Consider the following 19,858-nt stretch of genomic DNA (forward strand, 5'->3'; position numbering starts at 1 on the left):
TATTTTTAGTTGGGACAGGGTTTCATCATGTTGGCCTGACTGGTCTTGAGCTCGTGATCTGCCTGCCTCGGCCTTCCAAAGTGCTGGGATTACAGGCATGAGCCACCGCACCTGACCCCTTGTTTGTTTGTTTGCTTCTTTCTTTCTTTTCTTTCTTTCTTTCTTTCTTTTTCTTTTGACAGAGTCTCACTCTGTTGCCCAGGCTGGAGTGCAGTGGCACAATTTCAGCTCACTGCAACCTCTGCCTCCTGGGTTCTGGGTTCAAGCGATTCTCCTGCCTCAGCCTCCTGAGTAGCTGAGGTGGCGTGCACCACCACGTCTGGCTGATTTTTTGTATTTTTAGTAGAGACGGGGTTTCACCATGTTGGTCAGGCTGGCCTGGAACTCCTGACCTCATGATCTGCCTGCCCGGGCCTTACAGGCATGAGCCACCACGCCCTGCCCGTTGTTACTTTCTAACAGGCTACCCTTTGTTCTTTTTTTTTTTTTTAAGACAGAGTTTTGCTCTTGTTGCCCAGGCTGGAGTGCAATGGCGGGATATCGGCTCACTGCAAACTCCACCTCCCAGGTTCAAGCAATTCTCCTGCCTCAGCCTCCCGAGTAGCTGGGATTATAGGCATGTGCCACCATGCCCGGCTAATTTTGTATTTTTAGTAGAGATGGGGTTTCTCCATGTTGATCAGGCTGGTCTCGAACTCCCGACCTCAGGTGATCCACCCTCCTTGGCCTCCCAAAGTGCTGGGATTACAGGCGTGAACCACCACGCCTGGCCACCCTTTGTTCTTTATAGCATGATTACTCTCTGAGCTCTTTTATGTTTTTTTGTCTCCTCCACTAAACCATAAGCTTCCTGAGAGCCGTGCTTTGTCTTGTTCATCACTTGTTCTTGGCTTGGAGGATGGTGCTCCACAAATTATGGGATGGTAAAGTGTGGCTGTGTGAGGGGCCAGGCACTGTGCTGGGTGCTGGCAGTGACAAATGAGGCAGCCTTGGCCCCTGTCCTTGTGGAGCTCACATTCTGGAGGGATTTGTTGAATGAAGAGAAGGGGGACAGAGCGTTGTGCTAATGAAGACCTCTAAATATTTAATGCCTGGAGTGATAACATGACTTTTGATCCGGAAAAAAGGGGAAAGGGAATTCTAGACCACATTTACTGAGTACCTACTATTAGCCATCTACTTTCTGGGCACTTTACAGTCATGCACTTAATCCTCTGTTAACCCTATGATAGGCATTTTTGCCCCCATTGTACAGAAAGGTTATGTATCTTGCCCAGGGTCCCACAGCTAGAAGTGGGGGGCTTGGAACCGAAAGCTAGGCCAGTCTTTGTCAGCAACTGCATGAGGTCTTTCTGTTGATGCTGAGCCCCAGCGAGTACGATGGCCAGAAGAGTAAGAGCACAAGTCAGCCTCCTTCTCATACCTCCCTGACCACCAGTGTGCTGGTGGCTACTGCCTGTTTTCATGGCCTTTCCCCCTCTCACCGGGTCCACTGCCACGGCTTCTTTTTTTTTTTTTTGAGATGGAATTTCGCTCTTATTGCGCCGGCTGGAGTGCAATGGCGAGATCTCAGCTCACTGCAACTTTTGCCTCCCGGATTCAAGTGATTCTCCTGCCTCAGCCTCCCGAGTAGCTGGGATTACAGGCGTGCACCACCATGCCCAGCTAATTTTGTATTTTTAGTAGAGATGGGATTTCTCCATGTTGGTCAGGCTGGTCTCGAACTCCTGATCTCAGATGATCTGCCTGCCTTGGCCTCCCAAAGTGCTGGGATTACACGCGTGAGCTACTGTGCCTGGCCTGCCACAGCTTTTTGCCTGGCTTCTCTGGGCTCCAGACTGGACATCTCCAACAATCCTTCACATGGCAGTTAAGCAGCCTCATGCTTAAAATCTTTGGACTCACTTGTGCCAAGTCCAGATGCCTTGTTATGACCTGCAAGGTCATGCTTAACCTGACCCTGCAGCTGGCCCCTGTGGCCTCATCTCCTCCCCTTCCTCAGTGCTCACAGCCCGGCCACGTGGCCTGCAGGTAATGTTCAGAACACCGAGTGATCTCCCACCTCCGTGCCCTTTGCTGTCGGTGCTTGCTGTGCCTGGAGTGTTGTTCCTGGGGTCTCCACCTAAAGACCACCTACTCATCCAAAGTGAGGGAAATTGCTCTTTTCTTCCAACTCTGTCAGGCTGTGTTGAAAGAGCTTCTTTGTGCTTCTGCACGTGGTCGAAAGCAAGGTCTGTGTCTTAATAGAATCCAACATCTGTTAGGCTATGGAGTTGAATACCCATTATCTCATTTGGAAAATGGGCATTACTATTAAAATTTAATTTTTTAAATTTTTTGAGACAGAGTCTGTCTCTGTCGCCCAGGCTGGAGTGCAATGGCGTGATCTTCGTTCACTGCAACCTCTGCCTCTGGGTTCAAGTGATTCTCTTGCCTCAGCCTCCCGAGTAGCTGGGATTACAGGCGCCTGCCACTGCACCCGGCTATGTTTTGTATTTGTAGTAGAGATGGGGTTTCACCATGTTGGCCAGGCTGGTTTCGAACTCCCGACCTCAGGTAGTCCACCTGCCTCGGCCAAAGTGCTGGGATTACAGGCGTGAGCCACTGCGCCTGGCCTTTTTTCTTTTCTTTTTTTTTTGAGATGGCATCTTCCTCTGCCACCCAGGCTGGAGTGTGGTGGTGCGATCTCAGCTCACTGCAGCCTCCACCTCCTGGGTTCAAGCGATTCTCCTACCTCAGACTCCCAAGTATAGCTGAGACTCCAGACACCCGCCACCATGCCACCATGCCCGGCTATGTTTTGTATTTGTGGTAGAGATGGGGTTTCACTATGTCAGCCAGGCTGGTCCTCAACTCCTGACCTCAAGTGATCCGCCCGCCTTGGCCTCCCAAAGTGCTGGGATTACAGGTGTGAGCTACCGTGCCTGGCCCTATTATTTCCATTTTATACATAAGGAAACTGAAGTTCGGAGGGAGTTGCTGACTTGTTGAAGGCTGATCATTATGGGTTACAGAGAAGACTTGAAACCCACATGCTCAGCTCTAAACTTACTGTACCTTCCTCATTTGTACAATCATCACAAGAACATGCATTCAACATTCTTCGGGCGCCAGCCTCTGTGCTAGGCGACCACAACACTTTGAAGACAGAAGCAATCCTGTGTACTATGCACCTCTGCCAATATCTGTTTACAGGAGATAGCTGCCATGTCCTTGTCCACCCTCCCTTTTCTCTCCCTGCGGTTGCGATGTTGGAGTTTTAGGACACAGCCAGAGCACTTGCCATTTGTTCCTGTTGGACACCATTTTTAGGATTATCCCAAGGGCTCTGACTGTTTCCGCTCTTCCTCCCCAACTTGTGCTTATGTATCCACAAATCTGAGCACTGGACCTCTCCAACTTCATCCAAGTCGCCCATAAACCTATGGATCAGAGCAGACCAAGGAAATGGCGTGACCTGCACCCTTAACAGACAGACACATAACCGAGTTTTGAGCTTCTCAGCCAGATGTACCTTTAGTTCACATTTCTCTGGCTGGGCTTAGCTGGGCCCTCCCAAGTTTCCTACACATAGATTTGGGGTGGCGACCCTGGGCACCTCAGGAAGGTGAAGCCACTTGGGATCGGGGCTGTGTATGTTCAGCACCCAGCATGGTGCCTGGTACTCAGTGGGTACGCAGAGAAGGCTTGTTGAATGGAGCAATGGGTGACTTGTTATTAGGGAACCCATTTTGGCCCATTCTGATTACTTCCTCCTCTCACTTCCAATAGGGAATTTTCCAATCAGTCCCTGACCCTTTGCTCCTTTCACATTTATCGTATCTACCTCCATGATCTTTTTTTTTTTTTTTTTGAGATGGAGTCTTGCTCTGTTGCCCCAGCTGGAGTGCAATGGCAGGATCTCAGCTTACTGCAACCTCTGCCTCCTGGGTTCAAGCGATTTTCCTGCCTCAGCCTCCGGAGTAGCTGGGATTATAGGCGCCTGCCACCATGCCCAGCTAATTTTTTGTATTTTTAGCAGAGACGGGGTCTCACTATGTTGGCTAGGCTGGTCTCAAACTCTTGACCTCAGGCAACCACCTGCCTCAGCCTCCCAAAATGCTAGTAGCCATGATCTTGATTAGTGCCCATGAGGACAAATAATTCCCAGTCTACATTCAACCTATAGGTTTCTCCTGGTCTGCAGATCCTCATCTATCCACTTCTCCCATCCTCTTAACTCCATCTCTCTCAGGCTGTTGAAAGAGCTTCTTTGTGCTTCTGCACTTGGTAGAAAGCAGGGACTGTGTCTTAATAGAATCCAACGTCCGTTAGGCTGTGGAGTTGAACCCATTATCTCCTTTGTAAAATGGGCTTATTATTTCCATTTCATATACAAGGAAACTGAAATTCAGAGAGGGTTGCTCCCTCCATTCATCCTCCCATCCATGCAATAATAATATTGAATTCTTCCCACAGTATGTTCAGGGTAACCAATCAGAAATAGTCCCTGCCTGAATGGAGCTTCCATTCTACCAGGAAACAGCCATCAAATGTAGAATTGCACAGAAACACTCATTAGAAGTGCAATCAAGCAGAAGCCCTGGGTATTATGAGAATAAACCATGTGGGACCTGATCCAGCCTGAGATGTGTGTATGTGTGTCTCAGGGAATGCTTCCTGGAGGAAGTAACATTGAAGCTGAAAACTGCATTGTCACCCGAGCCAAGGAATGAGTGTGTTTCAAGGAGGGTGAAGCTGACAACTCTAAATGCTGCTGATTTACCCTTGAGGATATCACTGGGATGATATAGGAATAAGCCAGACTTTGTTGGGTGGGGGAGTGAGTGAAAGGTGAAGAAGTAAAGGCAGCCCGTATAGAAAACTGGAAAAGCTCAGGAAGGGGACAAAAGACGTGGTAGTAGTTAGGGAGAGTGTAAATCCGAGGGAATCATCTCTCATCCCCCAAGATAGGAGAGACTTAGCATGTTAAATGCTTCTAGGAAAGAGCTAGCAGCGACGCACAGAGGGGGGATGTCAAGGTAGGAATGGAGGGCTCAACCTGCCATCATTTCTTCACTGAAGAGGTATCATTGAACACATACCATGTGACAGGCGTTTTGAAAAAGGCTGACAAGGTCTATGCTCCCCCCACCCCCCAGCTAATTTTTTTGCATTTTCTGTAGAGATGGGGTCTTGCCATGTTGTCCAGGTTGAGCTCAAACTCCTGAGCTCAATTGATCCACCCAAAGTGCTGGGATTCCAGGCGTGAGCCACTGTGCCTGGCCTCGTCTGTGCTTTGACGGAACTTATTTTCTAGGGAGGGAGGCAGGAGGTAAGTAACAGATCAACAAGAAAACTTCAGCTAATGATAAGTGTAATGATGAGATAAAATGAGATATGTGGTAATGGAAGGGTGTAACCCAGGAAAAGGTGAGGTCACAAGGCCTAGAGTGCTGTGCCGTGGGATGTGGTGCGGGTGACAAGTGGCCTGGGGGAGCTGAGGATATGGGGGAGAGCTGGAGTTCATGAAGGTGGAGTGGGGGCTATGGAAGAAAATGGTCAGAAAAGAGGCAGAAGGACAGAGGAGGGCTGGTCTGGAGGCCCCAGGGAGATGACAGAGTGTTACAGAGTGGGCGACTTCAGGGTCACCCTTAGTCAACTGCTGACCTCACATCTGTTCCTTTAGACCCTCGGGTACTCAGACTCAACATTACCAACCACGAACTCAGTTCCTTCCCACCCTAACCTGCTGCTGCCCTGGCTTCCTGGTCTGGGGGGCAAAGGCGCCATTCTCCTGGGTACAGTGACTTGCAGCCTCAGTGATGACCACTGAGATGGAGACTGGATGGAGGCCCCTGAGGAGAGCAGAATGGTTCCCACATCAGGGCCCCTCTGTGCCACTTTTCCAGTCTCCTCATGTCTTCTCTGTTCCTCCTCTGGGAAGTCATCTCCCTTACTCCCACGACTCCCCTCCAGCAGCAGGAGGCTGGGGAGGCTGGAACCCCAGATCAGAGTCATGGCCTTGCTTTGGAGTCAAGGGGGAAGCCCAGCTGGGCTGGCTGGTCTCATGTCCTGGCATCATCTCCCCTGGGGTGGATGCCTGATGAGCCCTGCCCGCTCCTCCAGGTGTTCTTTCCTTTCCTCTCTGCCTGTCCCCCAGAACTTCCACTCTAGGCAAACCTGGCCTGTTCAGTTCCACCTCCATGTGTCTGCTTAGGCGGAACAAAGGAGCTTCCGGAGAATCCTGAAGGCAGTGGGAACGCCAGGAGCAACCCCATCCATAACTCCTGAGGGTTGGAGTAGGGAGTCTGAGGGGTGGGATCTGAGGTAGGATGGGTGGGAGTAGGATGTGACAGAGGTGAGGTCAGCTGCCCAGCTGCAGGCTTGGGCCCCTCTTCAGGCTCGCCTGCCAAAGCCTCTTCCTCTGCATGGCCTGGGATATAGGGGTTTTGTCCCCAGGAAGTCCAGATGGGGTAAGAACTAGGAGGAGGTTGATCACTGCCACACCCAGGGCCCCAGATGTGCATGGGTGCCCTGGCAGCATCGCTGACAAATAAATGAGACATACTCTTGAGGAAAGAGCAGCTGGAGCCACACAGGTTGCGCAATACCCAGGGTGGCTTGGCTGTTTGACTCCCTGGTGATGCTACTCCTGCTGGCCCTGCTAGGGGCTGCCCTGCTGGGGGCTTCCCTGTTCACCTGGTGGCATGCTCCAGCCCGGAACAAGATCCCCAGGGCCCAGAAGTGGAGGGAGGTAGTACTGCAGAAGACGGAGGCCCTGGCCCAGTGACTCTGGCAGCAGGTGAGTCGACAAGGGTCCCGGAGGCCCCCAGCCACAGGGGGCCTTGGCCCTCAATCCCAACAGGAGGACTACACCTCAGGATGCCCCTCCCGTCCATGGCCCCAGCCCCCGCAGACACAGGGAGCAGGTGGGCACTTCCCCACCCTCAGTTCTCCCCATGCCAGCTCTGCGTGTGGTTGTCAGTTCTCCTCCATCCCCGGCCTTTGAGACCCTGGATTGGGGGCAGTGTATTCTTTCTCTGTTCTCCCAGCACTTGGCACATGGCTCAGTAACATGGGAGGTGCCCACTTAGGGTATTTGCGGAAATAAGATAAACTGATGGAGGCAATTGGAGGAGGGAGGCCTGATCTCTTTCAGCCCCTGAGCACTCCAAAATCCCCCAAGACAGGAACCCTAGTCTACCCGTCCCCTCCTACCCCCACCCCATTCAGCTCTGAAAACACTTGCTGAGCCCTGAGAAGTGCAGAGCACAGGGGGCTGGGGCTGGGGTCTCCCAGGAAGCTGCAGGTCTTAAAAGGCAGCTTTGGCAACTCGGAGTGAGGGTATTTCACTGGGATAGCCTCTGTGGCTGGCTGGGCTGAGACTGGCAGGTGAAGTGGCTGAGCCATAGATGTATCAGCAAAGCCTGCCCCAGGTGGCAGAGAGAAGGGTGGGAAAGAGGGACATGGAGACAAACATAGACTGAGCCTGGGATTTGCCGTGTGGCCTGGAGGATGTGACAACCTGTCTCTGGGCCTTGGACTCCCCAGCTGCCCGAGAGGGGATGGGCTCATGGTCTCTCGGGGTCTCCAGCTTTGGTGGACGATGGTGGACTCAGTCTGGGAGCCTGGAGGTAGGGGCTGGGGCTAGTGCCTGAGGTGCTGTTCCCATGCTTTGGAGTTCCTGAGTGTCCTCTGCCGTCCCCTGGATGGTGATTGATGGCCCCAACGGGCAGCTTCTCTGTCTGAGCTGCTGCAGTTGCTGAGTGTGTATATTAATATTAATTGGGGCTAATTAGTTGGATAAATCAATCTGCCCCCAGGGAGCAGCTGCCCCTCCCTGGTTGATGAGGAGGAAGTCGGGGCTAATGGGTTGCAGTGGCGAATGGGCATGATGGAGGCGTCCTGTGTGCATGTGGAGGCCCCATCTGTGTGCGGTGGTGGGGATAGCTTCCTTTACCGTGGACGAGGGCCTGCTTTCTTGTGCCTCCTGCTGGCATTTCATTGTGTCATGGTTGGTTGCGTGTCTGGTCTGGCTGTGTGCTTATGTGTCTGGCTGTGTGCTTATGTGTCTGGCTGTGTGCTTATGTGCCTGGCTGGGTGCTTATGTGCCTGGCTGGGTGCTTATGTGCCTGGCTGGGTGCTTATGTGCCTGGCTGGGTGTGTGGTTGTGTGCCTGGCTGGGTGTGTGGTTGTGTGCCTGGCTGGGTGTGGGTGTGCCTGGCTGGGTGTGGTTGTGTGCTGGGGGGTGTGGTTGTGTGCTGGGGGTGTGGTTGTGGCTGGCTGGGTGGTGGTTGTGTGCCTGGGTGGGTGTGTGGTTGTGTGCCTGGCTGGGTGTGTGGTTGTGTGTCTGGCTGGGTGTTGCATCTGTGTTTTGTGAGGAATATGTTCTCGGTTCTGATGGCAGAGCTGTGGGCTCTTTGGTCCTGATGTTAGGAGTCATGGCTGGTGTCTGATCTTGGTCTTTCTTGCAGCAGCAGCCCCTCACCCCAGCTGGAAGGGAGCCCAGGAAGCCTCAGCCTTAGGGAGGAGCTCTTGGAGCCCAGGAAGCCCTGGGGTTGACACTGGAGGGTGGTTGGCCCCCATATGGGGAGGGGTCTGCCCAGTGAGGCTTTCACCTTCAGCTCATTTTCTTCTGCTTCCCTTAGCTTTGAATGCGGCAACTCCATCTATGGCCAGATGTTGAACCACTGAACTAAAGAAGACATGTGGGGGCTCCTCAGGAGGTGAGGGAGCTCTGCTGGCAGAAAGGAGGTCCATCCTAGGCATGGGTACTGACACAGGTGACAGCATCTGCATACCAGCCAGCTTCTGTGGTGTTTATGGCCTCTGGACCACAGGTTCCCGCCTCAGGTACTCATTGATGGTGGTGGTGGGGTGGGCTCGGACCTGCCTAAGGGAACTAGGGGGTGGGGAAGTAGAGGGGTCTGCTCCTCCCATCAACTTTCATCTACCCAGCTCAGTACTAGGGGAAGTGGGTAGGAGGGCTTCAAATAACTCCTGCAGTAGCCATGCTAAACATACCATGTTTTGTCCAGGTGGCAGTAGAATAGACCTTCCACTCATTAACTCATCAGCTCATTAATTCATTAATCTATACAGCTATCCATCCACATACCCCTTCTCTTACTCATTCATCAATCTGTCCATTTATCTATCTATCTGTCCTTCATTCATTCAATCACCCACGTGGTCATCATCTCAGTCTCTATCCATCAATCAATTTTACCATTCATCCACTATTTATTTAAAAGATTTCTATTGACTATTTACTGTGTCAGACGTAACAGCTCCTTGGGTACTAGCTACTTGGGTTACTTCAGTGAACAAAAGAGACAAATATCTCAGCCCTTGAAAAACTAACACATACTCTTCCTTCCAACCATTTATTTATCCATCCATCTTTCCATCCATCCATTTTTGTATCCATCCATCTATCAATCAACATTTGCATCTCTCCATCCATCCATCATCCATCCGTCCATCCATCCATCCATCCATCCATCCATCCATTCATCGTGTATGCATGCATGCATCCACCCATCTCTCAACTCCTCTCTGTGTACCCACACTATGGCCCCTATTCTGGGGACATAGACCACTCTTGGACCCAGCCCCTGCCCCTGCTGTGCTCTTAGACACACAAATGAGTTAGTCAGAAAGTGATCAGGTCTCTAAGAGAGGGTCAAAGCTTGTGGGAATGCACAAGAGGAAGCTGACATTTTCTTCAACAGAGATTTATTAAAAGCTTATATTCTTGACTTTCAGAGGCGGGGTAAGGGAAGGGAAGGATTCCTGGAGGAGGCAGCATTTGAGCGTGTTTTTGAGGGCCAGACATGCCAAGATGATGTGGCGTCTAGAAGGCTGTAAGATTGTTTGTAAGCGGCTGACTTTGCCTGCGGCAATATGCACGTGTGGAAGGGCTAGAAGGGGAAGTCATGGAGAGTTAGAGCCTTGAAAGGCGGTCAAAGAGATCAGACTTTATGATGTGGGCAGCAGAGAGTCAGGGAAGGTTGAAGCAGCTCCTATTTTTGTGGGCTGCGCCTTGGGGGAGCACATTACCTAGGTGCTCAAGCCTCCTGGCACCCAGGCTCCTCCCTTCACATGCTGAGCTGGGCTCTGGGTCGGAATGTTTTGCAGCTACACTGGAATTGCCTCTGCCATCAAGGGGAAAAAAATCGGGTAAGTCTTGGTCTGTGCCTGTGGCCACCCCATTTAAAGATGAACCTGCCAGTCTTTCTCCCAAGGACATTTCGCTCAGCTCATATCTCCAGACAGATCAGCCCCACAGATGATGACTGAGAGGGGGGGCTGCATGGTTCCCACCTGGCCTCCCCTTGTCCAGTGACTCTTGCTCTCTGAGAAGGGCTTCTGTCCTGCTATCTAGCTTTAATCTCTTCCTTTGTCCTGACTATGACCCTGGAACCCACCCTCTGAGGCCAGGCAGTTGGGATCCCCAGGGCACAACCAATGAGAGGTGCTTGCTGGGCATGGTGGCTCATGCCTGTAATCCCAGCACTTTGGGAGGCTGAGGTGGGCAGATCACCTGAGGTCAGGAATTCGAGACCAGCCTGGCCAACATGGTGAAACCCCGTCTCTACTAAAAATACAAAAATTAGCCAGGTGTGGTGGCAGGCACCTGTAATCCCAGCTACTGGGGAGGCTGAGGCAGGAGAATTGCTTGAACCCGGGAGGTGGAGGTTGCAGTGAGCAGAGATCGTGCCACTGGACTCCAGCCTGGGTGACAGAGAAAAACTTCGTCTCAAAAACAAACAAACAAAAAACAAAACACAACAAACAAACAAACAAAATGAGAGGTGCCTGCCTCTCTCCCCTCCTTTTTGTGCAGTGACCACGGTGGCTAGCCCCATGGCCCGGGACGTGGGGAGCCTGGCGCTGTCCCTGCAAGCCCTGCTGAGTGAAGACATGTACCGACTGGACCCCACTATGCCCCAGATGCCCTTTAGGGAGGAGGTAAGCCAGGTGGGAGAGCAGACCTGGGGGTTTCCTTGCCCCCCACCATCATTCCTCCCTGACCTGTCTGCCATCTTACCTTCCCAGGTGAAGACCCCCTTTCCCACCCCAGGCTGCAGTGAGTGAGAAGCCCACATACTCAGTCCAGTTTGTTTCCTTCCCCTGCTGGACGCCAGCTGCTTTGGCCTCTTGGCTATCTGGAGCCATAGCTTGTAAGTGCCCCCAAAGAGGGCCTCCAGTGCCATATACCCAACTCATGCAGGCAGAATACTCAGCAAGTGTGGTTCAGAGGGTGTGACATCCAGTTAAGCTGGGTTTTTAACCCTCTAGGTAACCCTGGCCAAGTCACATCTCTTCTCTCAGCCTTAGCCTCCCCATCAGTACAATAAAGAGGTTAGGCTGGGAGATCACTCCACACCCTTCTGTCTACAGCAGCCTTCATTTATTCGTTAATTCATTCAACAACATTTGCTTGTACCAGCTGTGTGCCAGGCTCTGTGTGTCTCATCCTAACACTCTATAGAGTGAGCAGTGCTCCTCCCATTTATAGCTGGGGAGACTGAGGGGAAGTGAAATGACTTGCCTAAGATCATGTAGTTAGTAACTGGCAGAGCTGGCTTTGAACCCAGCCCTATCTGACTGCAGAACCCTCTCCATAGGGCAGTTTCTGTCTACCTCCCGGTAATGTCTGTTCCTCGGATTCCCTACACCCCTCCTAGCATTATCAACCTGAGATCATTGTATATCGTCCGTGATTTGCCCCTACAAACATGTGTTGTGTGATGGGTGAGGGGCGGCTGCCTTTCTGGCAGCACCCCACTTCCCAGGACTAGGGGCCCTCCACCCCAGACCCTGGTAGATCTCCATCCTCATCTTCTCCTAACATTTCTCTAGCTTAAAGATATTTGTGTCTATGCATGATTTACTCACCTGCCCACCCACTCAACTCTAACCATCCATTCATCCACTCACCACGTATGCATTCAACCCTCTGCCCACCCAACTACCCACCATCTCATACATACATCCACTCACCCACCTAGGAGTCTGTCTACCATCTATCTACTATCCACTCCATCCGCCCAATCACCCATCTCATCCATTTCTCCTTCTACCAGGGATTTCCCCAGAGCACCTAGGGCCTGGAGAGTATATAGGGAGGCTCCCAGGGGGTCTTGGGGTGTCCACGTAGATTCCTCCCTTTGTGAGGACAGCTGGAGACCAAGGCCCTGCCCTTAAAGTCTGGCTCCTGGAGAGAGTGGGGCCACCTTGTCCCCAGCACAATCTCTCCTCGGAGCTCCACCCAGCCCCTTGTGCCCCTAGGTTTACACCAGTAACCGGCCCCTTCGAATTGGCTACTATGAATCAGATGGTTACATCCAGCCATCCCCTAGCACGGCCAGGGCTGTGCAGCTCACCTTCTGGCTGCTCCAGGATGCATGACACCAGGTAGTCTCACCTGGTCCTGGGTGAGAGAGAGGCCAGGCCAGTGTGAGGATGCTGGGGGGGCCATCCTTGGAGACAAAGGTGGCTACATCTGAGTTTGAGGTGCTGAGATAATTGTGTTCCCCCTATGCTTCCTGGAGAAAACTGATGGAGTGGAGGTGGGGATAGGGTGAGCCCTACCCTATAAGGAAGGCATCAAGCTTTTGTGCTTCCTCCTTCAATGGTGGAGATTCAGGGACTCACTCCTATAATTCCTTTAGCTTGGCTCTCTGTTGCCTCCATCAAGTGGCCATAAGGAGCTTTCTGTCTCCAAAATCCCCACCCTAGCCCTACCCCCACCTCCCCTGCCCCCAGTGTCTTGTCCTGACCTCGCTTCCCTTTTGAGATTCTACCATGTGATCTTGGGCTAGCCTTTTAACCTCCCTGGGCTTGTTTTCTACCCAATGGGGTGGCTGTGAAGATTAAATGTGGTTCCATAGATAAAGCACTTGGCACGCTGGCTGGATCACAGTGAAGCAGGAAGGAAATGAGGGCTGCTCTCATTCTGTTCTGTCGCATCTGTGTGTGAGGGTGAGGGAGTGGGGTGGCAGGAAAGCAACCAGTGACACAGGCCTCCCATGCCATGCTGAGGTGCTGAGGTGGACAGAGATGCATGAGATGATGTGGCATACCTCTCGAAATCTTGGGGGATGCAGAGACAGAGAACCAGGCAGGGTCGGGGAAGCCCCAGACCCTGACTCTGCCTCTGCCTCCCCAGGTTATCCCCTTCTCCATCCCCCAGGCAGAGCATGCCATCAAAGACTTGTACACAGCGGGGATATTTACTGATGGAGGGGCCACTCTGCTAGAGAAGCTGTACGTTATCTGCTGGGACTCAGGGGAGGGGCATGGTGGAAACAAGGTAGGGGAGTGGGCTGGAGCCAATCTGAGTCCCAGGAGGGAAACTGGGGGCTTCGGCTGGGATGCCTCTGGCTAATAGTGTGACCTTATGCTGCAAGCCACACACTGGGCCTGTCTTTAGGATGCACCTGTTCCGGGGGTGGGGCTGAGAGCAGAAGTGCTTCTTTGGGTTTGGCCTCCTTCTTGTCTACGGAGTGGAAGTTGGGTGGCTGTGGGGGCAGGCCATTGGCTAAGGGCTGTGACTTACCCATCTGCAACTGGTTCCTCAGAGAGGGGGACATTGTGGATCTCAGCATAAAGGGCATGGTCAACCAGCTCTGCCTGCCAGACCCCGTCAAGTGTTTCTTGGACTGGATCCCAAAGTACATAGTAAGTGCAGGCCCTGGTCAGGGAGGGCTTTGGAAGGGCAGGGGGCACAGGGAGTAGGAGGGGCTCAGAAAGCAGAGGGAGCTCACAGAAAGAGTGGAAGTGGGGTCAGAGAGGAGGATGAGGCCCAGAGAATGGTGGTAGCTCAGAGAGGGGTTCAAAATGGGGAAGAAGAATGAAGGGCTGGGTGCGCGGTGGCTCATGTATGTAATCCCAGCACTTCGGGAGGCCAAGGTAGGAAGATCACTTGAGCCCAGGAGTTTGAGACCAGCCTGGGCAACATAGTGAGACTCCATTCTCTAAAAAGAATGGAAAAAAAAAAATAGCTGGGCATGGTGGTGCATGCCTGTGGTCCCAGCTACTCAGGAGGCTGAGGTGGGAGGATCACTTGAGCCCAGAAGATCAAGGCTGCAGTGAGCTGAGATCATGCACTGCATTCCAGCTTGGGTGACAAGTAAGACTTTGTCTCAAAAAAAAAAAAAATTAATTAAAAATAATAATGAAAGAAGGGGATGGGGCTAAAAGAGTAGGGTGCTCATAGAGAGGGGAGAGGGTTTCAGAGAGGAGGCTCAGAAAGGGGGAAGGGCATTTGGAGGGCTACAGGGCCAGTGTGAGCTCGGAGAGGCTCAGGGCTTGGTGAAGTGGTGTAGGCTTGTTGAGGATCCGAGGGTTCCATGTCAGTGCGTTGAGCAATGCTGCCCTTCTTGGACCCTCTCCTGGGCAGGCTGGCTGTTTCCCTGTGGGTTCTGACATTGAACTCCCCCTCTCAGCCCCCTTCTAGGATCCCCAAACTAGCTAGCATCTTGAAGAGATTCGTGGAGTGGGGTGAGTCTCCCTAGGGCCAGCTCCTGCGCACAATGGTTGTCCACGGGATAGTGGGAATTGAGGAGGGCATATGGCTAGAGTTGGTATCCACTTAGGGGGGAACTATTTAGATTGTGGACTCTAATTAGGGTTTTAGGATCATGCCTGACATTAGCATTAGATTGAGACTTTTGATTGGTGTTGGGACTTGATTTGGAGTTAAGATCTGAATTAAGGCCAGGTGTGGTGGCTCACGCCTGTAATCCCAGCACTTTGGGAGGCTGAGTGGGGAGGATCACTTGAGGCCAGGGGTTCAAGACTAGCCAGACAACATGATGAAACCCCATCCCTACTAAAAATACAAAAATCAGCGGGTGTGGTGGTACGTGTCTTTAGCTACTTGGGAGGCTGAGGCATGAGAATCACTTGAACCCAGGAGGTGGAGGTTGCAATGGGCCAAGATGGTGCCACTGCACTCTAGCCTGGGCGATAGAGAGAGACTCTGTCTCAAGGAAAATAAAAATCTGAATTAAGGCTAAGTTGAGGTAAAATGTGGGGCTGAAGTTGAGATTAGGTTTCATTTGGGGATGGGCTTAAGACTGAGGCTGGGGTTGGAGTTGGTTTGAGTTGGGGTTGGTGGGGCAAAGATAGATTTGGAAGAGGGTTGGGACTGAGGCTGGAGTTGGGGTGGGGCTAGAGTTAGGGTTAGAGATGAGGTTGGGAGAGGCTGGTATGGGCTTGGGTTTGCTGTTGGGCTTGGCCTGGTGGGGTTGGTGTTGAGATGCTGGGCAGAATTGGGCTGGAGTGGCCTGAGGGCTAACTAGGTGCCTCACAGATTAGGGTAAGGAGCCTGTGGCCTTTGAGGCAGCCCATGAGTTCCTGTGACTGGTGGAATGGGGGGTAGATTGACCAGAGGATGTGTGCTCTTGGGGACCTTGAGCAGGCAAGATGTCTTGGCCAGGGCACAAGACACGGGGTCACTCCCAGCTCATCAGCTGATTTGCAGCGTGCACTGAGGCCTTGAGTGTCATGTCCCCATTTGTATAAAAGGGTTACCTCCCGTGCTGACCTTTGAACTTGTCAGAGTCTTCCTCTTTCTTTCAGGACACCCAAGAAACTGTGGGAGCAGCACACAGCAGTGGAGGTAATGCATGCCTGGGAAGACCTTGAGGGGCTGCTGGAGCTGGCACTGCAGACACTTGGGTAGTGCCCTGAGTGGTCAGAGTTATGGCCTGGCCTGCAGAGAAGGCCCAGCTGGACCTGGGTGGGGGGGCTTGGTGACCTCAGAAGTTATTCTAGTCCATCTCCGTAGAGCATTGTCCCCAAATCCTTGTGACCTGAAATTCAGCTTCCCATCCCTTCACCTCTGTCCCTGGGAAGATCCTGAACCTCCACAGGTATCTCAGGCCGAAGCTTATAGCCTGAGACTTCCTCCTGGTGTGCAACTCAGTGCTGCCTGGCAGCATCTGACCTTGTCTGGCAAACAGTAACCCCTGCCGGTCCTACCCCTCCCATCCCTCATTGTCCCTGCAGGAATATCAGCAAGAGTTCATAGCCAAGTGGAGGTCCCTGGACCTGGATGTGCTGCTGGTGCCAGTTCTGGGCTCTGCCTTCTATATAGGCTCTTCCTCCCTAGCATCAGGTGAGAGCGCATTGGGTCCTGGTGGGGTTGGGATTGGGAGTCCAGGACTCCCGAGTCCTGCCCCAGCCTCTGTGATCTTGCCCTCTGTCTCCATTCACTTTTTAAAAATATTTCTTAAATTGAGATAAAAGATAACACAAATTCACCATTTTAAAGTGTACAATTAAGTGGTTTTTAGTATTTCAAAATGTTGTGCAACCACCACCATTATCTAATGTCTGAACATTTCTGTCACCCTGAAAGGAAAACTTATACCTGTTAGCAATTTCCATTCACTTTAAAAATGAACTTTATGGAAGTATAATTTACACGCAATAAAATTCACCGATTTTAAGTATAATTTGATGAATTTTGACAAATGTATACAGTTGTATAACCACCACTATAATCAGAAATACAGAACAGAATATATTTTTAGATTTTATAGATATATGTTCCATCACCCCCAAATTTCCCTCATGTCTCTGCAGTTCACTCTATCCCTAACCCCAGCAACCACCAGTCTGCTTTCTGTCACCATAGTTTTGCCTTTTCTAGAATTTCATACAAATGGAATCAAAGGGTATAAAGCTTTTGTGTTTGGCGTCTTCCACCTAGCACATCCATTTACTCTTTTTTTTTTTTTTGAGACAGAGTCTTGCTGTCTCACCTAGGCTGGAGCGCAGTGGCACGATCTCAGCTCACTGCAATCTCCTCTGCCTCCTGATTTCAAGCAATTCTCCTGCCTCAGCCTCCCAAGTAGCTGGAATTACAGGTGTGCGCCACCATGCCCAGCTAATCTTTGTATTTTTAGTAGAGACGGGGTTGCGCCATGTTGGCCAGGCTGGTCTCGAACTCCTAACCTCAGGTGATCCACCCGCCTCAGCCTCCCAAAGTGCTGGCATTACAGGCGTGAGCCACTGTGCCCGGCCCATCCATTTACTCTTAACATGTCCTCTGCTGCCCTACTTCAAAAGGGGTCTTCAGCCCAGCCTGCCCAAAACATGGGCTCAGGACAGGGTAATATCTGGGCCATCCCTGGGTCCCATGCACAGATGCTGGTCTCAAAGGTGCTGCCCAAGGCAGGATAAAACTCAGTTCCAAACCCGAGCCTGGAATCCTCTCCCCTGACCTTAAGAACATGTCCTCCTGGGTCCCCCGACTGTGGCCAGCCAAAGGCGCATCCCACGCCTGACTCTCCCTGCACACATGTGGCTGCTGCAGAAGAGCTGTCCTTTCAACTCCAGGTGGCGCTGTACACCCCTACTATCTTGAAGTCCGGTGCACAGGAGGGCATGGGCTGAATCCTCTGCCATCCACTAGCTGTGTAGCCTTGGAAAAGCCCCTAATCCTGCCACCTCGATTTCGTCACTTGTACACAGTCAATAGTAATCCACACCTCACAAACTGGAGAGGATTCAAGGGATCAGCAATGTGATGAGGCCAGCACAGTGCCTGGCACTGAGTAAGGCTTCTGCAATGCGGATTCCGTCCCTCCCTCCACCCTGGGGAGAACACGAGGCCACTGTCAAGTTGACTCCTGACACAAACTGCTAGTCCGAGCCCAGAGCGCTGAAGTTCCCAGAAGGACCGGGAGGGGGCGCCCACCCACATTCTTCCCTACCTGAGTCTGCGCTGACGATTTCCTGGGCTTATCTGGATCTTCCTGCAGAAAGCCAGTCTTACGTGACTCTGTACAACCTCCTGGCCTTTCCCGCGGGCGTGGTGCCTGTCACTATCGTGACACTACAGGACGAGGAGGAACTGGCCTTCTACAAGGGCTGCTACGGAGATAGTTCTGACAAAAATTTCTCGGAGGTCAGTTTCCTTCTCCGAGCCCCTCCCTCAGCAGGGACAAACCAGGGCTGGTTCTATCCGGGTTGGGGCCCCTGACGGGTGGTGGTGGAGAGAGTAGGGCGGGGCTGGTCATTCCTGGTGTTCCCCCTTTGGCACTTACGCTAGTTTCACCCCAACCCTGAGGACACATCATTTGACCTTCTTGTCAGCCCCATCCATGTCAGGGGAGAACACTTTGCAAAACCAGTGGTTTTCTTTACATTTCTTCTTCCTCCTCCTCCCCCTCCCCCTCGCTCCTCCTCTTCTTCTCCTCCTCTTCTTCCTCCTCCTCCTCCCCCTCTTCTTCTTCTTCTCCTCCTCCTCCTCCTCCCCCTCCTTCTCCTTCTTCCTCCTTTTCCTTCTCCTTCTCCTTTTTTGAGACAGTCTTGCTTTATCGCCCAGGCTGGAGTGCAGTGGCACGATCGCGGCTCACTGCAACCTCTGCCTCCTGGGTTCAAGTGATTCTCCTGCCTCAGCCTCCCAAGTAGCTGGGATTACAGGCACCTGCCACCACACCCAGCTAATTTTTTTTTTTTTTTTTTGAGATGGAATCTCACTCTTTTGCCCAGGCTGACGTGCAGTGGTGCGATCTCAGCTCACTGCAACCTCCACATCCTGAGTTTGAGCCATCCTCCTGCCTCTCAGCCTCCCAAGTAGCTGGAACTACAGGCATGCACCACCACGCTCGGCTGATTTTTGTAATTTTAGTAGAGACAGGTTTTCACCATGTTAATCAGGCTGGTCTCAAACTCCTGGCCTCAAGTGATCCACCTGCCTCGGCCTCCCAATGTGCTGGGATTACAGGTGTGAGCCATTGCGCCCGGACTTCTTCGCATTGCTGTAGGTAAAAATGATCTCAGAGGCAGGGAGGGCAGAGCAGGGAAAAGCCGCTGGTTATGAGCTTACTGTGTATCTGCTCTGGATATGACCTCTATTGGGACCTCCGTTTCTTCACCAGGAAAATGGGAATAAAAACATCTACGTTGTAGGGTTGTGCTGAAGGTTAATTAATTTGAAAAAGAGAATGAAGCAATTTGCATAAGGTCTTGTGTGTAGGAATTGTTCAATAAATACTATGATTAGTAAGTCAGAGGTGGTTTCATAAAAGAAAATATTACCAAATATTTAACTGCTGGGTCTAAAATAACACACCTGACTTTGGTGAGAGAGAGAAGGAGAGAGAGGAAGAGAAAGAGGCCGACTCTGAAACATATGCACGTATCTGGGTCAGACATTAAGTAACTTACTTTTTCTGGAAATCGATTTTAGTGCTAGAGTTACCCAGTGGAACTGCTGACCTGAATTCTGAGAAAATAACAATAATGACACTATCTCACGTGTCTTGAGCACTTACTCTGTTCCAGGATCTGTTTAAAAGTGCCGTGTATAAATATTAAACCATTAAATTCCATAACTCTCCTGTGGGTTTTTTTAAGTGAGGAAAATGGAGGCACAGACAGATTAAGGGACTGGGCCAAAGCCACACAGCCAATTGAAGTGGAGGAGCTGGGACTTGAAGCAGGTGATCTGACTCCAGAGACAAAGGCAAAGAAGGCCTCAAATGATATCATCATAAAGCAAAGAAAACAGGTTTGAATTCCTACAAGGATGTTTGGATTTCATGGCAGGGACTCAGGCTTAGCCCCCATGTTCCTGGGCCTGTTTTGGGCCAAGGCAATCCTTTTGCTATGGAAGGGTAACCAGGCTCTGGATCAGGGATTAGCACACTCTTCTTTCTCTTGCTTGAACATTGGGCGGATGCTCGGCTTTCTCTTTCATCATTATAATCAGCATTCTGCACAGGGAGCAAGTTTTACATGTTAACCCTGGAGAACTATGGACAATAAAATCAGAACAGTCTTTTCAGGTTTCACTGAGAGCTGAGGAAGCCTGGAATTCTGAGATCTAGGTCATTTTTACCTTAATATA

The 19,858-nt window shown here is 51.6% G+C and overlaps 2 protein-coding genes across 4 annotated transcripts in view; both read left to right on the plus strand.

Moving 5' to 3' along the window:
* Positions 1-8,309: 8,309 nt before the first annotated feature.
* On the plus strand, positions 8,310-11,373 carry LOC115837593 (fatty-acid amide hydrolase 1-like). Its single transcript, XM_030823841.1, has 4 exons — positions 8,310-8,835; positions 10,123-10,164; positions 10,832-10,956; positions 11,044-11,373. The coding sequence occupies exons 1-4, from the start codon at positions 8,805-8,807 to the stop codon at positions 11,080-11,082; spliced, it is 237 nt and encodes a 78-aa protein (XP_030679701.1). The 5' UTR covers positions 8,310-8,804; the 3' UTR covers positions 11,083-11,373.
* A 925-nt stretch (positions 11,374-12,298) lies between these two features.
* LOC100589234 (vitamin D3 hydroxylase-associated protein-like) overlaps positions 12,299-19,858 on the plus strand; it is a 44,951-nt gene continuing 37,391 nt past the window's right edge. Inside the window, exons 1-7 of one of the 3 annotated variants that reach the window (XR_004032582.1) lie at positions 12,299-12,483; positions 13,160-13,257; positions 13,572-13,671; positions 14,439-14,493; positions 15,577-15,616; positions 16,006-16,114; positions 17,766-17,911. Coding sequence is in view for 1 of the 3 variants with exons in the window: in XM_030823840.1 (XP_030679700.1) it covers positions 12,454-12,483; positions 13,160-13,257; positions 13,572-13,671; positions 14,439-14,493; positions 15,577-15,616; positions 16,006-16,027 (345 nt within the window). In the remaining 2 variants the exon portion in view is untranslated. Of the gene's footprint in view, positions 12,484-12,517; positions 13,258-13,571; positions 13,672-14,438; positions 14,494-15,576; positions 15,617-16,005; positions 16,352-17,765; positions 17,912-19,858 lie in introns of those variants that run through there. The other 2 variants (XM_030823840.1, XR_004032583.1) reach the window with 2 other exon arrangements.

Source organism: Nomascus leucogenys, chromosome 12 (assembly GCF_006542625.1).
Source record: "Nomascus leucogenys isolate Asia chromosome 12, Asia_NLE_v1, whole genome shotgun sequence".
In the NCBI taxonomy this organism is placed as follows: domain Eukaryota; kingdom Metazoa; phylum Chordata; class Mammalia; order Primates; family Hylobatidae; genus Nomascus; species Nomascus leucogenys.

Coding starts and splice junctions, on each gene's coding strand:
- LOC115837593 (XM_030823841.1), top strand. CDS start 8,805: ATGGCCTCTGGACCACAGGTTCCCGCCTCAG. Junction 8,836..10,122: donor ACCACAGGTTCCCGCCTCAG/GTACTCATTGAT, acceptor AATGTTTTGCAG/CTACACTGGAATTGCCTCTG. Junction 10,165..10,831: donor ATCAAGGGGAAAAAAATCGG/GTAAGTCTTGGT, acceptor CTTTTTGTGCAG/TGACCACGGTGGCTAGCCCC.